This window comes from Jaculus jaculus, chromosome 8 (genome assembly GCF_020740685.1).
Source record: "Jaculus jaculus isolate mJacJac1 chromosome 8, mJacJac1.mat.Y.cur, whole genome shotgun sequence".
Lineage (NCBI taxonomy): Eukaryota > Metazoa > Chordata > Mammalia > Rodentia > Dipodidae > Jaculus > Jaculus jaculus.
The window spans coordinates 12,080,645-12,106,133 of record NC_059109.1 but is presented as its reverse complement, the minus strand read 5'-3'; the positions used below and the strand labels follow the sequence as shown (position 1 = coordinate 12,106,133).

General features: G+C 49.1%; 1 protein-coding gene and 1 non-coding gene across 3 annotated transcripts; both read left to right on the top strand.

Moving 5' to 3' along the window:
- Positions 1 to 816: 816 nt before the first annotated feature.
- Positions 817 to 25,232, top strand: Mrps18a (mitochondrial ribosomal protein S18A). Of its 2 annotated transcripts, XM_004649460.2 has the most exons (6): positions 817 to 942; positions 14,850 to 14,881; positions 19,250 to 19,357; positions 21,444 to 21,567; positions 21,756 to 21,825; positions 24,834 to 25,232. In XM_004649460.2, the coding sequence occupies exons 1-6, from the start codon at positions 831 to 833 to the stop codon at positions 24,976 to 24,978; spliced, it is 591 nt and encodes a 196-aa protein (XP_004649517.2). In that variant the 5' UTR covers positions 817 to 830; the 3' UTR covers positions 24,979 to 25,232. The 2 variants fall into 2 exon arrangements, with proteins under 2 accessions (XP_004649517.2, XP_045013340.1); XM_045157405.1 differs by lacking the exon at positions 19,250 to 19,357.
- LOC123463130 lies at positions 14,493 to 14,595 on the top strand. The gene has a single exon (XR_006638739.1). It is a non-coding gene; the product is annotated as a U6 spliceosomal RNA (small nuclear RNA).
- Positions 25,233 to 25,489: the final 257 nt, after the last annotated feature.

The following is a 25,489-nucleotide window of genomic DNA, read 5'->3' as shown; positions in this document are numbered from 1 at the left end:
AGGCTCGATTCCCCAGTTCCCACATAAACCAGATGCACAAGGGGGCCCGCACGCGTCTGTTGTTTGCAGCGGCTGGAAGCCCTGGAGTGCCCACTCTCTCTCTCTCTCTCTCTGCCTCCTTCTGTCTGTCGCTCTCAAGTAAATAAATAAACATACATACATACACACACACACACACACACATTCTGTTAAGGTAGGGTCTCGCTCTAGTTCAGGCTGACCTGGCATTCACTATGTAGTCTCAGGGTGGCCTTGAACTCATGGCAATCCTCCTTACCTCTGCTGGGACTAACGGCGTGTCGCCACCACCCCGGGCTAACTCCCTATATCACTTCAAATCTCTCCTTTAATAAACCTAGGCTCAATCAAACACGCTGAATATTCACAACTGCCCAGAAAGCTCTAAAGAAACCAGGATGGGCCGGTCCTGGTGGCCCAACGCCTTTCATACCGGTAGCCTTTAACCCCCGCACTCGGGAGGCAGAGGCAGAGGAGGATCACCATGAGTTCGAGGCCACCCTCAGACTACATAGTACATTTCAGGTCAGCCTGGGCTAGAGTGAGACCCTACCTCGAAGTAACCCAAAAAGAGAAATAGGGATGGTGTGTGACTTTCAGCAAGGGACACTTAACAGGCAACTGAAAGCCGCTCTGGACTCCTGGAACGAAAAGACAAAGACTTCACACAGACGTGGCCTCCCGCATGCCCGGGACAAAATTCAAGCGACAGCAGCACCAGCGGCGCGACGCGAAGCTCTCGGGACGCACTGCGGCTGCGCGCGCCCCGCTCCGGAAGCGGAAGTGCGCGCGGGGTCAGGAGTGCTTTCAAGATGGCGTCCTTCGGAACGCTGCTGTCCGGCTCTGGGCGGCTTCTCCGAGGGCTGCTGGCAGGCCCGGCCGCCACCGGCTGGTTCCGGCTTCCAGCTCGCGGGTTCCGGGAAGGTGAGTCCCAGGTCCCAGCGACCTCCAGAGATCGAGAAGAATAGCAGAGCACCCTTCCGCCAGCCCCGGTGTCGCCCTTCCGCTCTCCTCGCCGCGCTGAGAGCCTGAAAACTCGGGAGGTTCTGTTTCCTCTCTCTCCGCCGAGCCTCCCCCCACCCCACCCCACCCCCCAGACTCTGGGCCTGTGGCTTGATCTCCTTGACATTCCGTGTCTCCAGGAGGTGGAGAAGGATCGAGACAAAGGGCTAGGTATTTTGAGATGGTAAAGAAACAGCGCCCCGGGGTTGAATAGTAATTTTCTCTCCTACGTTCACTGAGTCGCATCCTTCTCCGTCCTCCGTGAAAGCATCCCTGGTCTATGAAGGAGGAACAACTGAACCCCCTCCTCAGAGCTTCCCTTGTCGGTTTCTTGTCTAAAAAAAATAATGTTGTAATCTAGTGATGGCTTTTTCTGCCCATGCCACTAATCTCCCTGAGAGATGGCAGCCAACGCAGAAAGGCCATTGAGCAGCTACAAGTGCTGAGTGGTGGTTCTGCATTTCATTAATATTAAGTCTGAAAAGTAGCCGGATTCTAGCGGCAACTGAGAGGTTACTGAAGGCCAAATGTTGTGCTTCAAGCTGTGAAGGGAGAAAACATAGCCCCTTTCCTGAGAAGCTTAAGTCCTAATGAGATGAGATGAGATGTACACACACTCCAATAAATGCAAGTTATCCATTTGCATGAAAAAGTACAGGAAGATTCTGTTACCGGAAATAGCAAAGCTGGTTAGAAGTTTTCATAAAAGGGATGTTTCTTGAACAGGCATAGAAAAGGATGGAATCTGGCGGAGAGTGAAAAGGTCTTTCAGGATATAGCCTTCCTTTGTGTACTGTGGGAAGCAGGAACGGATGAGTGATGTGCAAACCAAGTGATGTTGGTTTTGTGTTTAAGATTCTGGCACAGACTTGGCCGGCCAGTGAGTATGTTAAAGCTGAGAAGTAACCAGTGGAATAGAGTGTCATTATTGTCATAGGGAGCAGAAAAATCCAAGAAGAGCCTAGCGAAGGGATCACTGGCTCTAAGAAGAAGCCTTAGTGTCCTAAGCACTTGGATTCAGGCATTACACATGGCTTAGGAGAGGTTTATTTTTATTTTTTTTAATATTTTATTTTTATTTATCTGAGAGAGGGGAAGAGGCAGAGAGAGAGAATAGGCGTGCCAGGGCTTCCAACCACTGCAAATGAACTCGAGATGCATGCACCACCTTGTGCATCTGGCTTACATGGGTCCTGGGGAATTGAACTGAGGTTCTTTGGCTTTGCAGGCAAGTGCCTTAACCGCTAAGCCATCTCTCCAGCCTTTTATTTTTTATTTGAGAAGGACAGAGAAAGATAGAAAAATGGCCACACCAGAGCCTGCAGCCATTGCAAACAAACCCCAAACTCATGCACCACCTTGTACATCTGGCTTCACGTGGGTCCTGGTGAATCGAACCTGGGTCCTTTGGCTTTGCCTGCAAGCACATTTACTGCTAAGCCATCTCTCTAGCCCAGGAATGGTTTCTCTTTTGGCATTCAGATAACAATTTCAGTAGAGTGGCAGGCAAAGAATCCAGTTTTGAAAAATCAAAAAGATAATTGAGCTGGGCACATGCCTTTAACCGCAGAACATCTGAGGCAGAGGTAGGAGAATTGCCATAAGTTCGAGGCCACCCTAAGACTACATAGTTAATTCCAGGTCAGCTGGACCAGAGTGAGACCCTATCTCGAAAAAACAACAACAACAAAAGGATAGCTGATAAGAGAAAAACCAATAGTCTGCCATAAAGGGAAGGTGGAACCCTACCTTGGGAGGGGGGGAGGGACATCCAGATACTGCCTGGTTAACATTAGACCAATCCACTAATAAAGACACCAGAGAAAAGATGCTCATGGCAGGACTAGGATAATGCATTTCATTTACCCCTCTGCTGCAGAGTTAGGCCTGTGCTGAAATAACACTTTTCAGGTAGCTTTGTCAGTTTGTGCCCAGAGCTGGAGTGTAGTCTCTGAACAACAAAGATGGAGGAGGGGGGCTATTTCAGTTCTGATAGCTGATAGTCCTACAGCCAGAGTCTAATACCACTTTATTTACTTTTAAAATATCTGTCAAGGTAGGGTCTCACTCTAGTCCAAGCTGATCTGGAATTCACTGTGTAATCTCACAGTGGCCTTGAACTCACAACCATCCTCCTACCTCTGCTTTCCGAGTGCTGGGATTAAAGGCATGCACCACCATGCTCAGCTAAATAACATTTTTCAAAACTAATTTATTTATTTCTTTGTGAGATAGAGAGAGAGATTGGGCATGCCAGGTCCTCTAGCCACTGCAGACGAACTCCAAATACATGTACCACCATGTGCATCTGGCTTACGTAGGTCCTAGGGAATCAAACCTGGGTTCATAGGCTTCGCAGGCAAGTGCCTTACCACTAAGCCATCTCTCCAGCCCTCATATAACTTTTTTTTAATCAGAGAGAGAGAGAGAATTGGTGTGCCAGGGCCTCTAGCCACTGCAGTCTAACTCCAAACATGTGCACCACCTTGTGTGCATGTGCCACCTTATGCATCTGTCTTACGTGAGTTCTGGGGAGTCAAACCTGGATCCTTAAGCTTTGCAGGTAAGTGCCTTAACTACTAAGCCATCTTTCCAATCCTCATATAACATTTTTTGAGGGTGTCTTTCAAGTGTCAGGTAAAAGCAGCTATAAGTTACATGTCCTTTCTGAAATTCAAAGATGAATCAGTTATTCTGCTATGTTCCTGGAAGAAAATCAAGCAGGAATAGCTTTTCTTTATGGTTGTGTTCATTTTTATTTTATTTATCTCATTTTGGTTTTTCGAGGTAGTGTCTCGCTCTACTCCAACCTGACCTGGAACCTCTATGTAGTCTCAGGCTGGCCTTCAACTCACAGTAATCCTCCTACTGCTGCCTCTGAAGTACTGGGATTCAAGGCATGCACCACCATGCCCGGCTAGGTGTTTTGTTGTTGTTGTTGTTTTGTTTTTAATTAAAGACAGCAATATTTCACATATATTTCACAATATTCACAATATTTCAATATATCACAGTGATCCTCCTGCCTCTGCCTCCTGAGTGATGGGATTAATGGCATGTACCACCACACCCGGTCAGACTTATTATTTTTTTTTTCTTGAAGGCTAGGGAGATGGGTCAGCAGTTAAAGGTGCTTGCTGGTATCAAGTTCAATTCCCAGTGCCCACATAAAGTCAAATGCACAAAGTGGCATATGCCTCTGGAGTGAGTTTGCAGCAGCAAGAGACCCTATGTGCCCATACTCTTATTCATTCATATTCTCTCTCAAAAAAAAAAAATTTACGTATATATTTATTTGAGAGAGTGAGTATGGACATGGCCAGGGCCTCCTGCCACTGCAAATTAACTCCAGACACATGCGACACCTTGTGCATCTGACTTCGTCTGGGTATTGGGGAATTGAACCCAGGTCATCTGGCTTTGCAAGCAAGTGCCTTTAACCGCTGAGCCATCTCTCCAGCACTCAGTTTTATTTATTTGCAAGCAGAGAAAGAATGGGTGCGCCAGGGCCTCTAGCCACTACAAATGAACTCCAGATGCATGCACCACTTTGTGCATCTGGTTTATATGGGTTCTGGGGAATCGAACCTGGGTCTTTAGGCTTTGAGGACAAGCACCTTAACCACTAAGCCCTCTCTCCAGCCCTTTTGATTTTTCAAAGAAGGGTCTCTCTCTATCCCAGGCTGATCTGGAATTCAGTCTGTAATATAAGGATGGCTGCGTGGTGGATCCTCCCACCTCAGCCTCCCAAGTGCAGGAATTAAAAGTGTGAGCCACCATGCCTGGCCTTTCTTTTTTTCTTTTTCTTTTTTTTTTTTTTTTGAAGTAGGTCTCACTCCACTCCAGGATGACCTGGACTATGTAGTCTCAGGGTAGCCTTGAACTCATGGTGATACTCCTGCCTCTGCCTCCCGAGTGCTGGGATTTTTTTTTTTTAAGTTGAGAGCTTCTATACTTAGACAATGAACCATGATAATTCCCTCCCCCCCCCCACTTCCCTTTCACAAGTCCATACTCCATCATATCCACTACCTCTCTCCATTAGTCTCTGTTTTATTTTGATATCATCATCTTCCCCTCCTACTGTGAAGGTCTTGTGAAGGTAGTGCTAGGCATATATGTGTGTGTGTTTGTGTTTGTGTTTGTGTGTGTGTGTGTGTGTGTGTGTATTTTGGCTCTTACATTCTTTCTGCCACCTCTTCCACAATGGACCCTGAGGTTTGGAAGGTGTGATAGAGATATTTCAGGGCAAAACACTCCTCTTTCACATCTTCTCTTCTCAGTACTATGTGCTTTTGGGGTCATTCCAGTGGTCACCGTCATCTAAAAAGAGAAGCTTCTCTAACTAAAAGTGAGAGTAGTATTAATATATGGGTATAAACATTAAGTAAAGTGCTTGCAGAGCAGTTTGGTGGGCATAATATATGTATTTAGCCAGACAAGAACAGGTGTTACACTCTTAGAGCTCATGACCTCCCCCACCATAGGCCTTATTTATTTATTTATTTGAGAGTGACAGGCAGAGAGAAAGAAGACAGAGAGAAGGGGTGCGCCAGAGCCTCCAGCCACTGAAAACGAACTCCAGAAACATGCGCCCCCTTGTGCATCTGGCTAATGTGGGTCCTGGGGAATCAAGCCTCGAACTGTGGTCCTTAGGCTTCACAGGCAAGCGCTTAACTGCTAAGCCATCTCTCCAGCCCCCATCATAGGCTAAGAGACATGCCATTGTTGGACTGTTGGCTCACATGGCCTGGCTGGCTAAACTTGAGGCTTTCAGTGTCCACTGTTTTCACCACTGATGGCCTCTGTCTTCTTTAGGGCTGCATGCAGTGCAGTTTGTTCCAGCTTTTGGTCAACTGGTCTATAGGAAGGACATTTTCCATTCAGACCCAGTTTAATGTCTCAGTGACCTTGCAGCCCAGTGCCTGGCCTTTTTGAGGTAGGGTCTCCCTCTAGCCTAGGTTGACCTGGAATTCACTATGTAATTTCAGGCTAGCCTTGAACTGACAACATTCCTACTATCTCAACTTCCCAAGTGCTGAGATTGAAGATGTGTACCACCACACCTGGCTTTTTAATTTTTTTTTAATTTTTATTTTTTGTGTTTTTGAGGTAGGGTCTCACTGTAACCCAGGCTGACCTGGAATTCACTATGTAGTCTCTGGATGGCCTTGAACTCACAGCAACCCTCCTACTCTGCCTCCCAAGTACTGAGATTAAAGGCATGTGCCACCATGCCCATACACATATTTCATTTTGTAAGACAAGATTTTGCTGTATAACATGGCTGGCCTGGATCTCATTAGTAGACCAGGCTGGCCTGAGACTTGTGGCTATCTGTCTTCTCCTTTGCCTCTGGAGTACTAGGATTACAAACATGTACCACCATACTAAGTTTTGTTTTGTTTTAGTTTTTGTTTTTTTGAGGTAGGGTCTCACTCTAGCCTAGGCTGACCTGGAATTCACTGTGTAGTCTCAGGGTGGCTTCGAACTCATGGTGATCCTCCTACCTCTGCCTCCTGACAGCTGGGATTAAAGGTGTGTGCCACCACTGCCGGTTCAAAGTAAACAAAAATTTTTAAATATTTTATGTATTTATTACAGAGAGAAAAAGAGTCAGAGAGAGAGAGAATGGGCATGCCTGGGCCTCTAGCCACTGCAGAGGAACTCCAGATACATGTGCCACCATGTGCATCTGGCTTTATGTGGGTACTGGGGAATTGAACCTGGGTTCTTTGGCTTTGCAGACAGGCGCCTTAACCACTAAGCCATCTCTTCAGCCCTAGTAAATAATTTTTAGCTGGAGAGTTTGTGACTTGATGGGCTGTATGGTCAAATGAGTATTTGAAGTCCTCATTTCAGTAGATCCTTAGGTTGGTAACTTTCTTGTTAGTATTATCAGCCTGAAAACTAAATGAGTTGATGTGCTTTTACATGAAAGCATTGCTATATTTTGTTTTCTTGAGAATTGGCTGTCTAAACCTTTAAGCAAACTTTTTTAAAAAAATTCTTTTTACTTATTTATTGTAGAGAGAGAAAGAGGCAGATAGAATGGGAGTGCCAGGGCCTTCAGCCACCATAAACAAACTCCAGGTGCATGTGCCACCTTGTACATCTGGCTTATGTGGGCACTGAGGCATCAAACCCAGTTCCTTACACTTCGCAGGCAAGTGCCTTAACCGCTAAGCCATCTCTCCATCCCTAAATGAACTTTTTTTGTTTTTGAAGAGAGAAAGAAACAGAGAGAGAGAGAGAGCACGTGTGCACCAGGGTCTTCAGCTGCTATGCACGATCTCTCCAGACCCACGTGCCCCCTTGTACGCATGTGCAACATTGTATGCTTGCATCACTGCATCTGGCTTACGTGGGACCTGGAGATTCGAACATGAGTTTTTAGGCTTCATAGGCAAGCAACTTAACTGCTTAGTCATCTCTCCAGGTCCTAAATGATCTTTTTTGATTTTGTATCTATTGGTAATGCAGCAGGTATTGTATTACTTCTGATTTTCATGGGTCCAACTGATATATTTAATATCCAAATAATATTGCACATTCAGAATGCAATGTTGTAGAGGAAAAGCTGAGTGTCCTGCTGAAAATATACAAGCATCTTGCTTTTCAGAATTCATGAGGACCGGGCACCAGTGTTACTAAGCATAAGACTTTCGGCCTAGGCTGGGTGTGGTGGTACATGCCGTTAATCCCAACACTCAGGAGGCAGAGATAGGTAGATCACCATGAGTTTGAGGCCACCCTGAGAGTACATAGTGAATTCCAGGTCAGCCTGGGCTACAGCTACCTTGAAAAAAAAAAAAGCAAAAACAGTAACAAGACTTTAAGCCTAAAGCCGGTTTCTCAGGCAGTCAGTGTTGTCCTAAAAGCATTCAGCAATGTCTAGAGACATTTAAGTTGTCACAACCAGTACTACTGGTGGGTAGAGGCTAGGGATACTATTAAACATCTTGCAACATACATGACAGCTCCCCACAACAAAGAACCATCTGGCCCGAAATGTCAGTCCTGCTGGTATTCAGAAAGACTTGTCTAAAGATTGATGAAAGAAATAAGACTGAAAGGGATAAATAAGGAAATTATAATTGACTAAGTGCCTGCTAAGCGTTCCATATATATTTATTTAGTTTTCCTTAGAGGTGGACATTAACTGTCCTGATTTCTGCAGATGAAAAAATGTAGTCCCAAGAGATTCAGTAGCTTGTCCAGCATCAGCTCTATGTAGGGTCGGAAATGGAACTAACACTTTTCTCCGCTGTAATTTAACCCTTGTACCTCATAGCAAAGTATCCCTTTTCTTCCTGCCTGCCTTTCTTCTTCTTTCCTGCAAACTCTTTTTTTTTTTTTTTTTTCCTCCTCAAGGTCAGGTCTCACTGTAGCCCATACTGACCTAGAATTCACTATGGAGTCCTCAGGCTGGTTTTGAACTCACCCACCTCTGTCTCCTGAGTACTAGAATTAAAGGTGTGTGACACCATACCTGGTTTTTTTTTCCCCAAAAAAACGTTTTTTGGGTGGGTTTTTATTTATTTGAGGGAGGGAGAATGGGTACACCATTCTCTAGCCACTGCACACAAACTCCAGAGTCATGAGCCATCTGGTGCATTTGGCTTGCATGGATGCTGGGGAATTGAAACTGGGTCCTTAAGCTTCACAAACAAGCTGCTTAACTGCTGTGCCATCCCTCCAGCCCTCCCCCAAACTCTTACCAATTAATTTACCAATCATCTGGAGCCTTCATATATGGCACTTCTGATTTAGCAAAGCTTGTATTAGATCTCATTCCTACCTATGTCCTATAGAAAGCCCTGAGGAAGGAAATGAATTTACAGCAATAAGCCTGGACATAGGATTTTTGAATTAGCAATTTGGTCTTATAGCAGGATGTGTTGAAATAAGGAAAGGCCCAAGGGAATATTGTCATCTCTTTCAGTTAGCTAAGAGGGGTTTCTAAAGGACCTAGCATTTTGGACAAGGAAGTCTCTGATATGGGCATTTCTTTTAGCTAGAAGCTTTGAGAGAGCTGGGTGCAGTGGTGCATGCCTTTTAATCCCAGCACTCTAGAGGCAGAGGTAGGAGGATCACCGTGAGTTTGAGGCCACCGTGAGACTACATAGAGAATTCCAGGTCAGCCTGAGCTAAAGTGAGACCCTACCTCAAAAAACCAAACAATAAAATAAAAGCTTTGAGAGGAGTTGAGCATGTTTAGGGTTTTAAAGAATTCAAAGTTCGAGCCGGGCGTGGTGGCGCACGCCTTTAATCCCAGCACTCGGGAGGCCGAGGTAGGAGGATTGCCATGAGTTCAAGGCCACCCTGAGATGACAAAGTTAATTCCAGGTCAGCCTGGACCAGAGTGAGACCCTACCTCGAAAAACCAAAAAAAAGAATTCAAAGTTCAAGGGACATACATAGTCCAGAGATGTATAGCAATAAGACTCATTCTGAAGCACAGAGCGGAGTGACATTCCCTCAGAGGTTCCTGGGAAAAGAAGCCGGGAGGCAGTGATAGAGCCAGGAACGTGAATAGAAGACACAGATAGGAACTGAAGGAGGCAGGGAGGTGTTGAGAAAAGTCAAATGGCTAGAAGCACAGGCACCAAACGCAGCACTCCGCTGCCCGGCCCTGCCCAAGACTGTCAGGGCTGCCATCTAGCCATTCCCTCGTTCTCTGCTTACGTCTTGGTTTCCACGGGCCCCTGGAACCTGGTTTCCTTGAGCACAAACTGCAGCAGTGTCCTGCACTTCTCCTCGTTCATCTTCCCTCACTTCCTAAACAGTAGGGTCTCTACACAGCTGCAGCTCACTGCGTGTGTTTATGCGTCCGTCAAGGTTCTGCCTTCCTTGCGGTCTGGCCACAAAGCTGTGTGTGCCAGGCTGCTGTCGTTCAGTTATCTTGGACTCCATCCCAGGTTGAGTATTTACTGAAGTACTCAGAGGACCTCTTTACGAGGCATGGACTTTATTAGGGACAAGTTCTCATCCTTACTTCCCTTTCCTCCTCTCAGACAAAGACTGTGCTTTCTGTGCTGTTGTGACTCTGCACAGTGAGTGGAGTGAGGCTGCAAACCCCCCGCCTGGGTGCTTGGCAAATGGGCTGCCTCGTTCTGGAGTAGGTTGTTTCACGTGTGTGAAACAGCTGGAACAGCTTCCTCTCTGTCTTTACCTTGGGCATAGTGCTGTTGTATCTCAGAACACAGAGGTGACTTCATCTGTTCCTAAACAGGTTTTCTGTTAGTGCCCAAACTTCTTAGCCTGGCTTTTCTTAGTCACCCCCACTCTCTTGGAGAGGAGGCCAGGGACAAAATAGATGTCAGGTTTTGTTTGGTTTCGCCATGTTTTTCTATGCACACTGAAAATCAATGCTGTTTTGATTCCTATCTCTTCTTTCCAGGGGCTTTAAGTCTACTGAGGGCCTCTCCAGGCTCCAGCCGGGCCTTCTCCCCCTGCACTAACACACTCTCCTGATCAATCTCTGCCTTGTGTGAGTTCTCAGGTCATTCCTTTGGTTTGACAGATTGTCTCTCTTAGATAAGCATCTGCCTATTGTTTTGCCCACTGGCTTCTGGTGAGATATTCACTGGCTCAGGGTTGCTGTGGGAGAGCTTGCCATGGGCTTTGATCTCTTTTCCAGGGGCCAGTGGGATGACTTCAGGGCTTGGGTCTTGGCCGAGAGTGATGCATGTTTTGTTAGACTTGTTTACCTCATGGTTGGGACCCAAGTGCCTGCACCAAGAAGGGAACCACATGTTTATCCTCTCCGTGTTTCAGGACATTGTCCCGGTGCTGACTCCAGTGGTACGACACGGTGTCTCTGCTTTTGTTTTCTGTGAAACCTCACACACGCTTCCCCTACCTGTAGTTGCTTACAGTTGGTTGCCCCTAGGCCCTCCCTCAACTTGATTTCTGCCAATTTGAAAGATTCTGGAGTGCCTGGAGCCCCCTTGAGCTGGAGATGTGCTCTCCTTCTGCTGTCCCCACCCCTTAGTGGGCCGCGTCTGCAGATGGACACCTTGAAGTGACCTTCCGTCTGCAGCTGTGCTGGCTTCGAGACTGCCCAGGTTGAGGCTCACCCACATCCCGTTCATGGGTTGGTCTCTGTTCAGCACAAGGAGATCCGTGTGTGGGGTGACGCAGTTTCTTTTATACAGAGGATCCTAGATTGTCTTTGAATTGATTAGCGACTACAGTGTTTGCCTTTGTGTGTCTGGAGTTGGACATTGAGGCCTCTCAGGTCGGTTGTTTTGGAGTAATAAGTCTTTATGAATGGCTTAAGGAACAGTTCCAGGCAGTCTGTATCCAATTAGGTGTCGGTCACAGAACTCAGTGATCACAGATGCTCACATGGGCCTCTGGTTGGATTAGAATGGCTTTTTTCCTTAACAGTCCCTTCTCTTTTTATTGTTTATTTTTTGTTGTTGCAAAAGCAATATATGTTTATTTTAGAAAATACAGATAGGCAAAAAGAAGAAGCGGAAAGCCCCCACTCCCCCACCACGGGATAGCATATCCGCACAGCTGGCTGTGGGTCTCCTGCAACCCACAGCCCCTTGTGCGAGTACTGGTGGGTAGCATGCCTGGGCGGGGGGATTTGCTTCCACTAAATTCGCAAACTTAAGGACTTTGGGCTGTCTTCTAGTCTCTACTACTATTTGCCTTAGGTCAGAGCTGAGTAAAACTAAACAGTGGGGGCTCAGGGGTTATAAGGCATTTGCCAGCAAAGCCACAGGACCCAGGTTCGATTCCCCAATACCCACATAAAGCCCAATGAACAAAGTGACACGCATGTCTGGAGTTGTGCATTTACAGTGACTAGAGGCCCTGGTGTGCCCATTCTCTCTTTCTCTCAAATAAACAAATAAATAAAAGAAAAAATATTTTTTTAAAAAATGAGACAGTGGTAGCCAAGCTGCAGTTCAGATGGGGTTTTCATATTTTTTATTTATTTGAGAGAAAGAAAGGGGCAGAGAGAAAGAGAGAGAATGGGCATGCCAGGACCTCTAGCCACTGCAAACAAACTCCAGACATATACGCCACCTTGTGCATCTGGCTTATGTGGGTCCTGGGGAATCAAACCTGAGTCCTTTGGCTTTGCAGACAAGTGCCTTAACCACAAAGCCATCTCTCCAGCCTTGGGTTTGAGTATTTTAAAAAGCAATTTGCAGACCAGCTATGCAGGTTTTTCTCTTAGAGCAATTAGCAGTTAAAAGGGGACCGTGACAAATATTTCACTCCCTAAAAATAGCAGTCAGTGAGTATCTGCTGTGTACCGTTCCTGGGCTGGCAGCTGTGGCTCCCAACGTGCTGGGAACAAGGGAGGATGAACATTTGCTCCGTATGAGCTAGCAGCTTGGTTCTTCTGATGACCATTGGACTTGGCATTCAGCATCCTGGTTAAGTGAGCCAGAAAATGTGTGTAGCCTGACAGATGTGTGCAGCTGATCACAGTGCCTCAGGCTCTCTTCTGCCCGCCTTAGACTTCGGTAGGCCCCTGGCTGCAAGGGTTGCTTGTGGTGTGAAATGGCAGTGCCCTCCTTGAAGTTTGCTACATCCACTGTCTACAAGCTCCTGTTCCCACCTCTTCATCACCTTTGTCCAGTGGAGATAGCAAAACCGAACCCAGCAGGGAGCAAGTGGAGAAAACTGGAGGAGACAGACTTTCCCCCAGGGCTGCCTTCATACAGACTTGACACAGGCTCTCAGGGTGCATTTTATTGTTTTATTTATTTATTTGTTACAAAGGGACAGAGAGGGAGAGAATGAATGGGCGTGCCAGGGCCTCTAGCCACTGCAAATGAACTCCAGACGCATGCGCCATGATGTGCATCTGGTTAATGTGGAGAACCAAACCTGGCTCCTTAGGCTCCACAGGCAAGCACCTTAACCACTAAGCCATCTCTCCAGTCTCTGGGTGCATTTTTAGATGAGCTGCGGTGAGGCCACTAAGATACTGTAGTTCATGCTGTGTTTTAGGTTGCAGGCCCTTCACAGTCAGAAACCACTGTTGTTTACTTCGCTTTGTAAAGACACATATCTAAGGGGTTCTTCTGAAAGTCTGTTCAGGGCTGCTGCCTCCCAACTTTCAGGCCACCACTGCTAGCCATGGTAGGCAGCATATTTGGGGGAGGGGGGCTCTTTTTGTTGTTTTGTTTTTCGAGGTAGGTATTTGCTGTAGCCCAGGCTGACATGGATTTCAGTATGTAGTCTCAGGGTGGCCTCTGAATTCACAGTGATTCTCCTACCTCTGCCTCCTGAGTGCTGGGAATAAAGGTGTGCCCCTCCACACCCAGCCTTAATTTGGTTTTTGTGGTTTTGTTGTTTATTTTTTTTATTTTTCATTTATTTAATTTTTTATTTTTTGAGGTAAGATCTTGCTTTAGTTCAGGCTGACCTGGAATTCACTATGTAGTTTCAGGCTGGCCTGGAACTCACAACAATCCTCCTACCTCTGCCTCCCAAGTGCTGGGATTAAAGGGGTATGCCACCATGCCCAGCAAAATCTTGCTTTCTAAAATTTTTATTTATTTTTATTTTTTATTATTTTTTTTAATCCAAGGTAGGATCTCACTCTAGCCCAGGTTGACCTGGAAGTCACTATGTAGTGTCAGGGTGGCCTTGAACTCATGGTGATCCTCCTACCTCTGCCTCCTGAGTGCTGAGATTAAAGGCATGCGTCACCACACCTAGCTAAAATTTGTATTATTATTTTAAGAATAAAATATTAGGGCTGGAGAGATGGCTTAGCAGTTAAGGGACATGCCTTTGAAGTCTAAGGATCCAGGTTCAATTCTCCAGATTACATATAAGCAAGATGCACATGGTGGTGCATGCGTCTGGAGTTTGTTTGCAATGGCTAGAGGCCCTGGTGCACCCATTCTTCCTCTCTTTCTCTCCCCGTCTGTCTCTAATAAATAAATAAACAAAAATAAAAATCTTTAAGAATACAGCAACAGGAGGCAGAGGTAGGAGAATCACCCTGAGTTCGAGGCCACCCTGAGACTACATAGTGACTTCCAGGTCAGCCTGAGCTAGAGGGAGGCCCTACCTCGAAAAAACAAAAACAAACAAAAAAAATCTTTAAAAATAAAATATTGTTCAGTCTGTAGCTCAGGGTATCACTCAGCAACACAGGCCAGCCTGGAATTCACTGTATAGCTCAGGCTGGCTTCAAACTCAGAGCAGTCCTTCTGCCTCAACCTCCTAAGGGCTGGAATTGCAGGCTCAAACTACCATGATCAGCTTCACAGTTCTTGTGGGTAGAACCAAGATGAATCTCTTTCAAAAAACAAAATCAGCCTGGTGTGGTGGCGCACACCTTTAATCCCAGCACTGGGGAAGCAGAGGTGGGAGACTGCCAACAGCTCGAGGCCACCTGAGACCACATAGTCAATTCCAGGTCAGCCTGAGCTAGAGTGAGACCCTACCTTGGGAAGGAAAAAAAAAAAAAGAACAAGGTAAAACAAAGACGCAATTAGCCTGGGTACTCAAATTGGAATGATACAGAAAAGATTAGCATGGCTCCTGCACAAGGATGACACGCAAATTCGTGAAGTGTTCCCAAAAAAACACTAGTCTGGAGCCCTTAATCCCAGAGAGATGCTGCTGCTTGAGTATTCTGAGCTTGTGTTCAGCCAGCCTCAAGGGCACAGAACCTGGGCATGTAGGGGTGTGCCCTGCACACTTTCTGTCCTGGTGGGGACCATGGGAGAGTGCAGACTAAAGGCTCCTTTTCTCTTCCTGTGTAGAAGTTGAACTGTTATTTGAAACTCCCCGTTCCTTATTAAATGGCTGACCTAACTTTTCCCCTTTTATCTCTGTAGTGGTGGAGATCCAAGATGGGAAGACCACTATAGTAAGTATCACTGCCTTGGCCACTTACCTCTTTAACGCATGGAGCTGCCTGGCTGCTCCTCTGAGGGAAGGAGAGAGACCCTATCTGTGCTCCTGGCTCCGGCATCTGCTCCCTCAGTGACCATAAATACTGAAGTCTACTATTTTTCAGCCTGTGTGCTGTAGTGTGGTTAATCAGGAACAGTTGCAGTGCCCAGGCTGAGGTATCTGTTATTTGATTAAAGTGACCTTTTGTATGACAAAGGCTCAGAGGTCTTTGCTAATATGTTCTTTGACAGATGATAAATTAGTTTCCCAAAGGGGAAACTAAGGACTGGAGAGCCAGAGGAAGTTCCCCGAGCCAAGGGCCTAGACTTCAGTTCCTTTCTTTCCTGCCTGGAATGATTACCCCATAAGGGACACATTTCAAAGGTGACATTATCTGGACCCTAACCTCACTAGCTGGCACCCTGGCTTGTATCTTGGTAAGAAAGCCAAAACACTTCTTTCCTCCCCACTTCCCCTTGCTTCTCTAGGTCCATCTCACCGCCCTTCCTTAGGGAGTCATGGGGCCTAGATTATCCTGTAATCCTTAAAGACAGTCTTATTTTTACATGGCCTTCCATGCCTCCAAGAAGGCCTCAGCCACTTCACAGCACTCCCAGAAGCCTTTAGAACTTCCATGTCAACTAGGGGCTCAGTCTTTCTGGCAGTCAGCCAGGCATAGTCCTCCCAAAAGCAGTTTACCTTTCAGTCTCCCCACAGGGTCCCCCAGCCTTTCCACTGCTTAGCCTCTCAGTTCCAGCTTTTAGGAGATGCCATTCCCTTAGGGTATCTCATTCTTTGATTAGAAGCCCAAACAAGCTGTGAAGGTGTTTGTCTGTAATGCCGGCACTTAGGGAGGCAGAGCCAGGAGGATGTGGAGTTCAAGGTCAGCTTGATCTACATGACATTCTACCTCAAACAGTAGCACACAAAAGCTAACACAAGCACTCACCCCATAAACTCCATGCTGGAGGAAAGCTCTGTCTGACTTTGAGTGTAGAGTTTCTTATGTGGGGCTGGAGAGATGCTTAGCGGTTAAGTGCTTGCCTGTGAAGCCTAAGGACCCCAGTTCAAGGCTTGATTCTCCATGACCCACGTAAGCCAGATGCACAAGGGGGCACATGCAGCTGGAGTTTGTTTGCAGTGGCTAGAAGTCCTGACACGCGCACGTGTTCTCTCTTTCTCTCTGCCTCTTTCTGTCACTCTCAAATAAATAAATAATAAACAAAATAATTTTTTTTAAAAAAGGGGTATCTCATGTGAAGCATGGATCTGCTGTTTATGGAGGAGCCCACCCATGTATGCACAGAGCTGCTATAGCTGACTCGGCTGTTTCTCCTCTGTGAAATGAGATCGTATACCACTGTGCTGGGTTGTGGAGTTAAATGAAATAGTATATATGTGAGCCACTCTTGGCACAGAGCCAGGCATGTAATAGGAAATCAATAACTGTTAGCTCTCGGGCTGGAGAGATGGCTAAGCAATTAAGGTGCTTGCCTGTGAAGCCTGCAGACCTAGGTTCCATTCCCCAGTACCCACGTAAACTAGATGCACAAGGAGTTTGTTTGCAGTGGCTAGAGGCCCTGGTGCACCCATTCTGCCTGCCTCTTTCTCTCTCTAAGTAAAATGTTAGCTGTTGCCCCAGGCCTCAAGGCCCCTCCCAGAGCCTGCCAGTGTGCCCCCAGGTTGTCTTTCTCAGACGTGGTTGTGGTTGCCGGAGCAGAAAGGTGGGTCGCAGTGCCCTGTGTGAGCCGGTAGAATCCCAGCCCAGACCACCCGGCACAGCAGTGCTCCGCCCTACAGCTCGCACGCCCGCCCCGCCTTGCTGTCACAGGCCCGGCCTCGCCGACACCAAGCACCCCTTTGCGGGTGGAGCCAACCGCCAGATCGTTGCTTTACTGTACTTGGCTGTTCCAAGGCTGTGTCACAAGGTACAGCTGTGGTGGTGACATCCTTTCACATACAAGATTCTGTGGGGTTTGAAAGGTGGCAGTCAAAATAATTAAAAGAGAAGCTGAACTTGGTGGCACATGCCTTTAATGCCAGCACTCAGGAAGCAGAGGTCGGAGGATTGCTGTGAGTTCGGGGTCACCCTGTGACTACAGAATGAATTCCAAGTCAGTCTGGGCTAGAGTGAGACCCTACCTCAAAAAAAACAAAAAGAAAATAATAAAAATTAAAAGAGAGGAGCCAGGTGTGGTGGCGCATGACTTTAATCCCAGCACTGAGGAGGCAGAGCTAGGAGGATTGCTGTGAGTTCAAGGCCACCCTGAGAATACAGAGTGAATTCCAGGTCAGTCTGGGCTAGAGACCCTGCCTCGAGAAAGCAAATAAGTAAGAGGATCAGGTAGATGTGCCAAGTTTAAGGCCATCCTGATCTACCTAATGGCCATGCCTGCTAGGCTGTAGTGATATCCCCTCTCAAAAGAACATCCTGTCTCACAGGGCATGGTGGTGCACACCTTTAATCATAGCACTCCAGGAGGCAGAGATAGGAGGATTGCTGAGTTAGAGGCCAGCCTGACACTACAACGTAGATTCTAGGTCAGCCTGGGCTAGATTGAGATTGTATCTTGAAAACAACACTGTGTCTCAAAAGAAAATCATTGTGTTCAACGGTGGGTGTTTTCCCTTGGTTTCAAAGAGAAGGGCAGAGGTGCACACACCACTTGCTTGTGTGAGCGATAACAGGGCATCTCAGTCGCAGCACTGGCTGGCCTGCTTTGTGGAGCCTCTCCTGTGGATTCCTGCTAGATGCTCATAACACCCCTCCCACAGTGGTGCAGTCCAAAGGGTTCCAGACATTGTCACATGGGGCGCAGAATCATCTGTGGTTGAGACCTACTAGCTAGATTGACTTGTTTTGTTTTTTGTTTTTGTTTTTCGAGATAGGGTCTCACTCTAGCCCAGTCTGATCTGGAATTCACTAGTGTCGGGCTGGCCTTGAACTCATGGCGATCCTCCTACCGCTTCCTAGTGTATGCACCACCATGCCCAGCTGGATTTGACTTTTTATTATTCATTTGCAGTCAGAGAGGGTGCACCAGGGCCTCTAGCTGCTGCAGACAAGCTCCAGATGCATGCCCCACTTGGTGCCTGTTGCTTTATGTGGATACTGGGGAACTGAACCTATGTCCTTTGGCTTTGTAGGCAAGCACCTTAACTGCTAAGCCATCTCTTCAGCCCTTGGCTCTTTTTTATTTCATTTGCAAGCAGAAAAAGAGAAAGGAAGCATGGGTACACCAGGGAATTTTCCAGTGCAAACAAACTTCATACACATTTGACACTTTGTGCATCTGGCTTTACTTGGGTACTAGGGAATCGAACCTGGAGCAGCAGGCTTTGCAAGCAAGTGCCTTGAGCCGCTGAGCCATCTCCCTGGCACCCAGATTTGGCTCTATACGAAGCCAGGGAGGGGAGGAAGCATCCTCTGGAAGCTGTAGATCCCTGTGCCGTTTGGAACTTTTTACCATGCTCAGGCATTTTGCTGTGGTTTCAAGAAGGAAATACAGCATTCATTTGATACAGCAAAACACAGCCTCTTCTAGTCACCAGGTATGTGTGTTGCCTTTTGTTGTTTTAGATTTTTTTTTTCAAGGTAGGGTCTCACTGTAGCCCAGGCTGCTTTCAAATTTACCCTGTAGTCCCAGGCTGGCCTTGAACTCACAGTGATCCTCCTACCTTTGTCTCCCTAGTGCTGGGATTAAAGGTGTGTGCCATTACACTCTTTTGTTTTGAGATAGGGTCTCACTGTAAGTGCAGGCTGACCTGGAACTCACTCTGTAGCCTAGGCAGGCCTTAAAACCATGACAATCCTCCTAAGTCATCATTCTGGGCGTGAGTCACCATACCCAGGGTTTCACTTTAGCCCAGGCTGACCTAGAATTCATTATGTTATCTCAGGGTGGCCTTGAACTCAGCGATCCTTCAACCTCTGCCTATTGAGTGCTGGGATTAAAAGTGTGCTTTTGATTTTTTTGAGACAAGAGCTCACTATGTAACCCTGGCTGGCCAAGAACTCACTGTGTAGACTGGGCTTCAAACTTGCTGTGATTCTCCTGCCTCTACCTTCTAAGTCCGCTTAAGGTGTGTGCTAGTTGTCAGGTTTAAGTTCAGGTAGCTTCCATTGCCCCTGAAAACCACCAGGCCACATCTCTGTGACCACCTCAAGGCCCAGCATATAGCAGCCACAGATAAACCCCACAATGCAGGTAGACATAATTGTTGCTACCCCAAGACCCCCAGAGATACATGTCGACTAATATTCCTGTCATGCAGGGTTTGCTCAGTTTAAAGGCCTGCACACAGCCCTCACTCTCACACTGGCTTTCACTCTGCCTCCTAGATTGAAGGTCGAATCACACCAACTCCCAAGGCAACCCCAGATCCCCCTAATCCCGTGGGCCAGTGCCCCATCTGCCGGTGGAACCTGAAGCACAAATATACCTACGAGGTGAGTCTGAACACAGAGGCACTCACACTGTGACATCCGTGCCTGAATCCTGTTAACCCTGAGCAGCATCCTTCGTAGTGATGGCTGCATCTCCCAGAACCACCAGAGACAGCAGCTCTTTGTCTGGTGACTGTCAACCCTGGCTGTAGGTTAGACTCGACTCACTTGAGGAGCCTTAAGAAATACTCATCTTCCAGCTCAGCCCCAGACCCACGCAGCCTCCTTGGGCTGGGGCATTTCACAGCTCTCCAGTGAATCTCACAAGCAGCAGAGCTGAGAGCCACTGATTCCCATGGCCTGGTTCAGAATGTTCGTGTTGACAGTCACAGGGATGGAGTCAGGTATGGGATGGGCTCTTATAAAAAAGGGTGGCTTGCAGTTCCTACTGCCGTCTGCAGACACGTTACTGTCTCTGGGGTGGAACTACAGAGACCCCTGATAGCCCAGCTCCTGGGGCAAGGGTAACTGTGATCCCCAGAGCAGCAGGCTGCAGCGCGAGCATGGGGCCTGCCCTGTCGGCTCTCGCATGAGGCCTGCGGTGCTGAAATTCACTGTGTTCCTATGAGCCCCGTGAGGCCAGAGGCTTTTTCGTCTGTTGCATCACCCTGCTGCTAAATATCAGAGTTCAGATACAAATCCAGAAGCCAGGCAGAGCCCACATTGTTCCTGTTACCCTGCAGAAATGGAGAGGGTTTGGTAGGAGCTCCAGCCCTGGAGAATCCCACACTTGTTCTTTTGAGCACGCTATTTTGGGGTTGCAGGTGATGCAGGCTCCAGGCCAGTTTGACCTGCAAGCTGCCCCAGTTCCTCCTTTTGGAATAGGATGAGTGAGGGCAGAGATCCTGGTCAGGTGATAAGAGCCGAGAGCCACATGTCCATGGGATCTGAACAGAATGGCCCAGCTAATCTCCTGTGCTGGGAGCCTTGGCTTCAGCCCATCTCAGGGGCGAGAGTTCTCTCGCTGCACCTCAGGCCCTCCTCCCATGGGGGATGGCAGGGCTAGAAGGCATGGGCCTTGTGGAAACCCAAGCATGCTCGGAGCGCCAACTGCAGGTAGGGAGGCAACCCCACACCTGCCGAGCCATGAGCGGGCTTTCCTACTGGCTGTTTCCAGGAACTGTGCTGGCTCTGTTTTTCCAGTAGAAGAAATATAATCCCCTCCGAGGTAAAGGGTAAAGTTGTTTTGTTTTTTTCTTTTTCCCCTTTTCACTTGGAGCACTGTTGGCCCAAGCTGTGCAAGCTGTCATCTTGCTGGCAGTCTGCAGTGGGGCGCTCAGGCTGCAAGCTCAGCATATTAGCCCTGGATCTGGATTAATCCAGCCCAGAACTTTTCTTCTGATTCTGAAGAGAATACAGGGGTGGGAGTTAAAATGATCTGCAGTTACACAGCAAGTCGCCTGTCAGGGCAGCAGGTTAGTATGTGGAATGCGACAACTGAGATGACACACTAGACCCTGGTAGAGCGAGTGCCCTCCAGCCCCTTGTGGTGGCACAGAGGGAGATGATCAGGTCAGTTTCTCCTTTTTCCTAGATTCACCTGGTAGCCTATTGGGGGTGTGATGCCTTGAGGTAAGCCCAGGAACCCATTCTCCTCTGGTCATGGGGCTTAACCGAACAACACAGCCTGTTCCTTCCTCAGTGTGGTGCCCTCCTAGCCCCTGAGCAGGAATGGCAGGTGGAGGGGGGCTGTCTGCATGCTCTTGACCTGTGCTGCATAGGTTCTGGGCGCTGAGGTGGTGCAGGCTTTCCCCTGCATGGAATTGTTTTACATGACCCAACAGACATTGTGCCACCAAGAAAGACACTACAGGCCTATGAAAGATTGGTCCTTCCCGGTGTGGGTCTACCCCCCCCAGCTCTGTCAGACTCATGGAAGTGCTGGAACTCTTGGGATTGACCTTTGTTCAAGCAATAGGCAGAGATAGCCAGCTAGTGCGCAAAACTCTTATGAAATGGTCTTTGGTAGGCTCCTAAAAGAGACACTGGCCCCTTGGGGTGCTGGGAACCCGGCAGACCCTACGGCTCTGGCATCCAAAGTCATGAGCAAGCCCAGCTAACCCGCATCTCCTATCTTCCGTTCCCACAGGATGTGCTGCTGCTCAGTCAGTTCATCCGGCCTCATGGAGGCATGCTGCCCCGGAGCATCACGGGCCTGTGCCAGGAAGAGCACCGCAAGATTGCGGAGTGTGTGAAGATGGCCCACCGCGCAGGTAGACTGTCCCCTGGGCTGAGAGGAGCAGGGCCTGCAGCGCCTCTTCCCCCGCCTGGCTGGAAGAGAGGTGGTGGGGAGTGTGTTTTACTCACCCCAGCGCCCGGTTCCCATTCCTCACTCCATGGACTTTCCCTCCAGCCCTCAGAGCTGCAGAGACTCCACTTACATGCTCTTCCCTCCACCCAGGTCTCTTCCCAAATCACAGACCGCGGCTTCCAGAAGGAGTCGTACCAAAGAGCAAACCCACGTTAAACCGGTAAGCAGGAGTGCAGCAGCCCAAGCCCTCTAGGGCCCATTGCTCTCCCTGGAATCTGCTGGAGCTCTTTCCTTCCCACGGTACAGGAGAGCCGGAGTTCACCTCGGCTGTCTAACCCATTCCTAGCCAGTGTGAGCACATACACCCCCCACACCCATCTTCCCGCCATGTCTGCGCTATATGCAGTTTCTGCTTTCCTAACCCCAGCCTCTCTTCTTCCCTTCCCTACAGAGCATTGACAGGGAGCATTAGAATGTGCTAATCCCTGTTTATGACATCACACTGAGTTGCCATGGGGATATCAGAGCACTTGTAAAAACTCTCAGTATCCCAGCTCTTTCCAGCACTGGGGTTATTGGAGGGCAGAGAAAGGCTTAGAAGTAGGCAGACTGTTCATGACAGCTGCTATATAGTTGTGCACGTGGTACATTGCATGGCTCCACTCCTGGGCAGCATGCATGTAGACTCAGTCAAGCGGGTTTTCCATAGAGCTGTGTAGGTAACAACCTTCCTAGCTTCGTGTAGAGGCCCTGAGAGGAGCAGCAGGCCCAGAGCCGTTAGTGAGTCTGCCCTAGCTAAGCAGGACGGCTCCCTTTAAAGTAGGAGCAGATTCTCTTAACACTCAGGGCAGCGGTCACAGTCATCCTGCTCCTCCCCCACCTCCTCTGCCTGACCACCTCATGTAGCCTCAGATCTGCAGTACTCCTTGTTCAGAGTAGAGCCGGGTCTATAAGAGTGATTTTACAGTCCTCATGCGCCCTACCAGTGTCTCCTTCCTCCAGCCTGTCTAGCTGCTGCTAGTGAAGTGAGGAAGATGGATGCTTTCTGCCGAGAACCAAGGGTGGCTGCCCCTTGGCCCCTGCAGACCTCCTAGGCTGATCCCTACCAGAACCCAGGGGTGGAGGATTGGAGGTTTGAAATGATGGCTTGTGGGTGTGCCTCACCTCCTTGTACCTTGCATCCCTCTGTCCCTGACGCTGGGCCAGAGCTGGGCCTTCACTGACACATTGCAGCTGGGCCATCTGCCAGCAGCCGTGAGGGGCAGGACATAGTAACCTCTTCGTGTGTCTCCCCACTGTGCTCTGGTCCATTTGGGGGTTGAGCGCCCCCCCCCCAACCTGCCCTTGGGCCTTTGAAGCTAGGCCAGACTCCCTCCCTTACATCCGGTGTCCTTTAGTGTGACACAGGATTGATGATGTGTGGGGGCTCCTGGGTTGAAAAAGGCCACCCTGGGGAAGGAGGGAGTCCTGGTTTGGAAGGCAGTTGATTCCCTTGCAAGGGACTCTGATTGCACCCAGAGTCTCTGAGCTGCCACAGGCTCAGGCCTGCTGGTGCTGCTTTGTTCTCCTCTGCCTCCTCAGCACCTCCAGCGGCACAGGAAGGTTGCTTGTTGCTGTCCCTCCTGTGCCCAGGCAGCACACATGGAGCACTGACTTGGGCCAGGCCTCACACATAGGGTGCAGGCCAGACCTCCCTGCTTAGGAAAGGCAGGGAGGGGCTGATTTAAAGAGCCTGGGTGTTTTGTTTTTTTTTTTTTAATTTAATTTATTTGAGAGAGAGAGAGTAGGAGAGAGAAAAAGGCAGATAGAAAGAGAATGGGCAAACCAAGGCCTCCAGCCACTGCAAATGAACTCCAGATGCATGTGCCACCTTGTGCATCTGGCTAATGTGGGTCCTGGGCAATCAAACCGGGGTCCAGTGGCTTTGCAAGCCAAGTACCTCAACAGCTAAGCCATCTCTTCAGCCCAAGAGCCTGGGTTCTTCCTAGAGCCCAGGCTGTCCAGAGAGCAGACTGGAGGCCACCAGCCCACCCCTGCCGCTGGCCGCTCCCACATGGCACGTGCATCAGGCTAGCTGAAGAAGAGCTGAGGTGGCAGCTCTCGGAAACCCTGCCAGCCTAGGTCTTTTGGGGGCCTGCTATCAAGTTCCATTTATCACCTACCCTCTAGAGACAGGCAGAGGCCAGCAAGGATCTAGACCAGGTGATGGAAGGGACCTGTGCTCGTCCATTGTCCCAGAACAGCTGACCACCAAGACAGCAGCCGCTGTCCAGAGCACTGCGCGCAGGCCAGACCTCCCGCAGCTTCCCCTGTGCACAGAGGTGCCAGCAGGACACCGAGTGGCCCCGGAGCATGGTGGGAATGCCTCAATCAGCAATCATTTTTCCTCTCATCTAAGATACTTCAGCCAAAAAAAAAAAAAAAAAGATTAACTTTTTAGCCAGGGTTCCTAGTTTTTAAATTAAGAAGCTTTTACTTGAGGGGCTCTAGAGGCAGCTAGGGTGAGCCACAATCTAGCTTGGAACTGGGAAGGACTCCTGGCCCTGGTAGCTGCACTTTCAGGACGAACGATGGGCCTTTCTGGACAGGACCCAGGTTTCGTTCTGGACAAAGTAAAGCCCAGTCTCCGCTCTGTGAGCCTTTTCCGGGAACTGTCAGGGCCTAGCCATGTGCTAAGGAGGCCAGAGGCCATGGGCGGCCGCCATCTTCCCCAGCCCCTCCTACTTACAGGAACCCCCTCAGCCAAGGTTGCACCCACAGCCTCATCCCTTGCTTCCCATCAGGGGCTGGGAGATGGGTGGAGTCCTGTGCCACTTGTGGTGCCCTGGGGCTGGCAGAGTGAGCCAAGTGGGGATGAGTGTAGGGTTCCCCTGAGCCTTTACATCACCCCCGTCCCCAGGCTCAGTCCAGAGAGAAGCCATGCATTCTCCAGGCAGCCTCTTCATCCACCCTTACTCCCCACCATGTCCGAGCACTGACGACTGGGAGATCAAGGGGGCCGGGCCTGGGCTGCCTGACCCCGGCCACACACTAGCGGCAGCCTAAGCCCAACCCCTGTGTTTACGGGACGCTCCGAAGTTTCTCCAGGAAAATCCCTACCCTTCGAGAAAGAAAAACTGGTGAAAGGGATGGCTGGGCTCACTGCAGCCTGGCCTGGGGGTCAGTGCCTCCCTCTCCTTGTCCTGGCGTACCCCCAGTGCTCACAGTGACCTCGTGCTCCCTTCACAGCTACCTGACCCGCTGGGCTCCCAGCTCCGTGAAGCCCATCTGCAACAGAGGCCGCCGCTGGAACAAGGTTGGCATGGCTGTGGGGTCACCACTCTTGAAGGATAACGTCTCCTACTCAAGAAAGCCTTTGAAGATGTATCATTAACGAGAGCAAGGCTCCCTGAGAACCTGGCCAGAGAGCCCCCCACAGCTCCAGAGCCATCAGCTACAGCTTTGCACCCACCCCATCTCACCAGACTGCTGCCCTCCAGCACAGTGGCATGGAGACGCTGGGACTAGCTCCCTTGCCTTGGGCCAGCCTGGCTGCCACAGGCAGAGTAACGGGATCTCAAGCTGGCTTGGACCTAGCCCGGCGCAGGAGTTCTACCTGAGGAGATGTGATAAAGCAAGCTCCCAGGCTTCCCTTGTGGGTGTGTGCTGCTTGGAAAAGGGAGGCGTGCGCCCGTCTCCAGCCACATGCTGAGTTCTGAGTCACTTGGCTGTTTGGGTGGGCCATGTGAGTGCAGCTGGAGTGGGTTCATGTGCCAAACAGGTTCCCATCTTCTCACAGCCATTAGCACTTCAGTTAGGAAGGAGGCTGGTCCTCATGCACCTTTCACCTCAACCCAGAAGCTCCTTCCCTGGCCACTTGTCGCCTCTGTTCCCACCCTTCACTG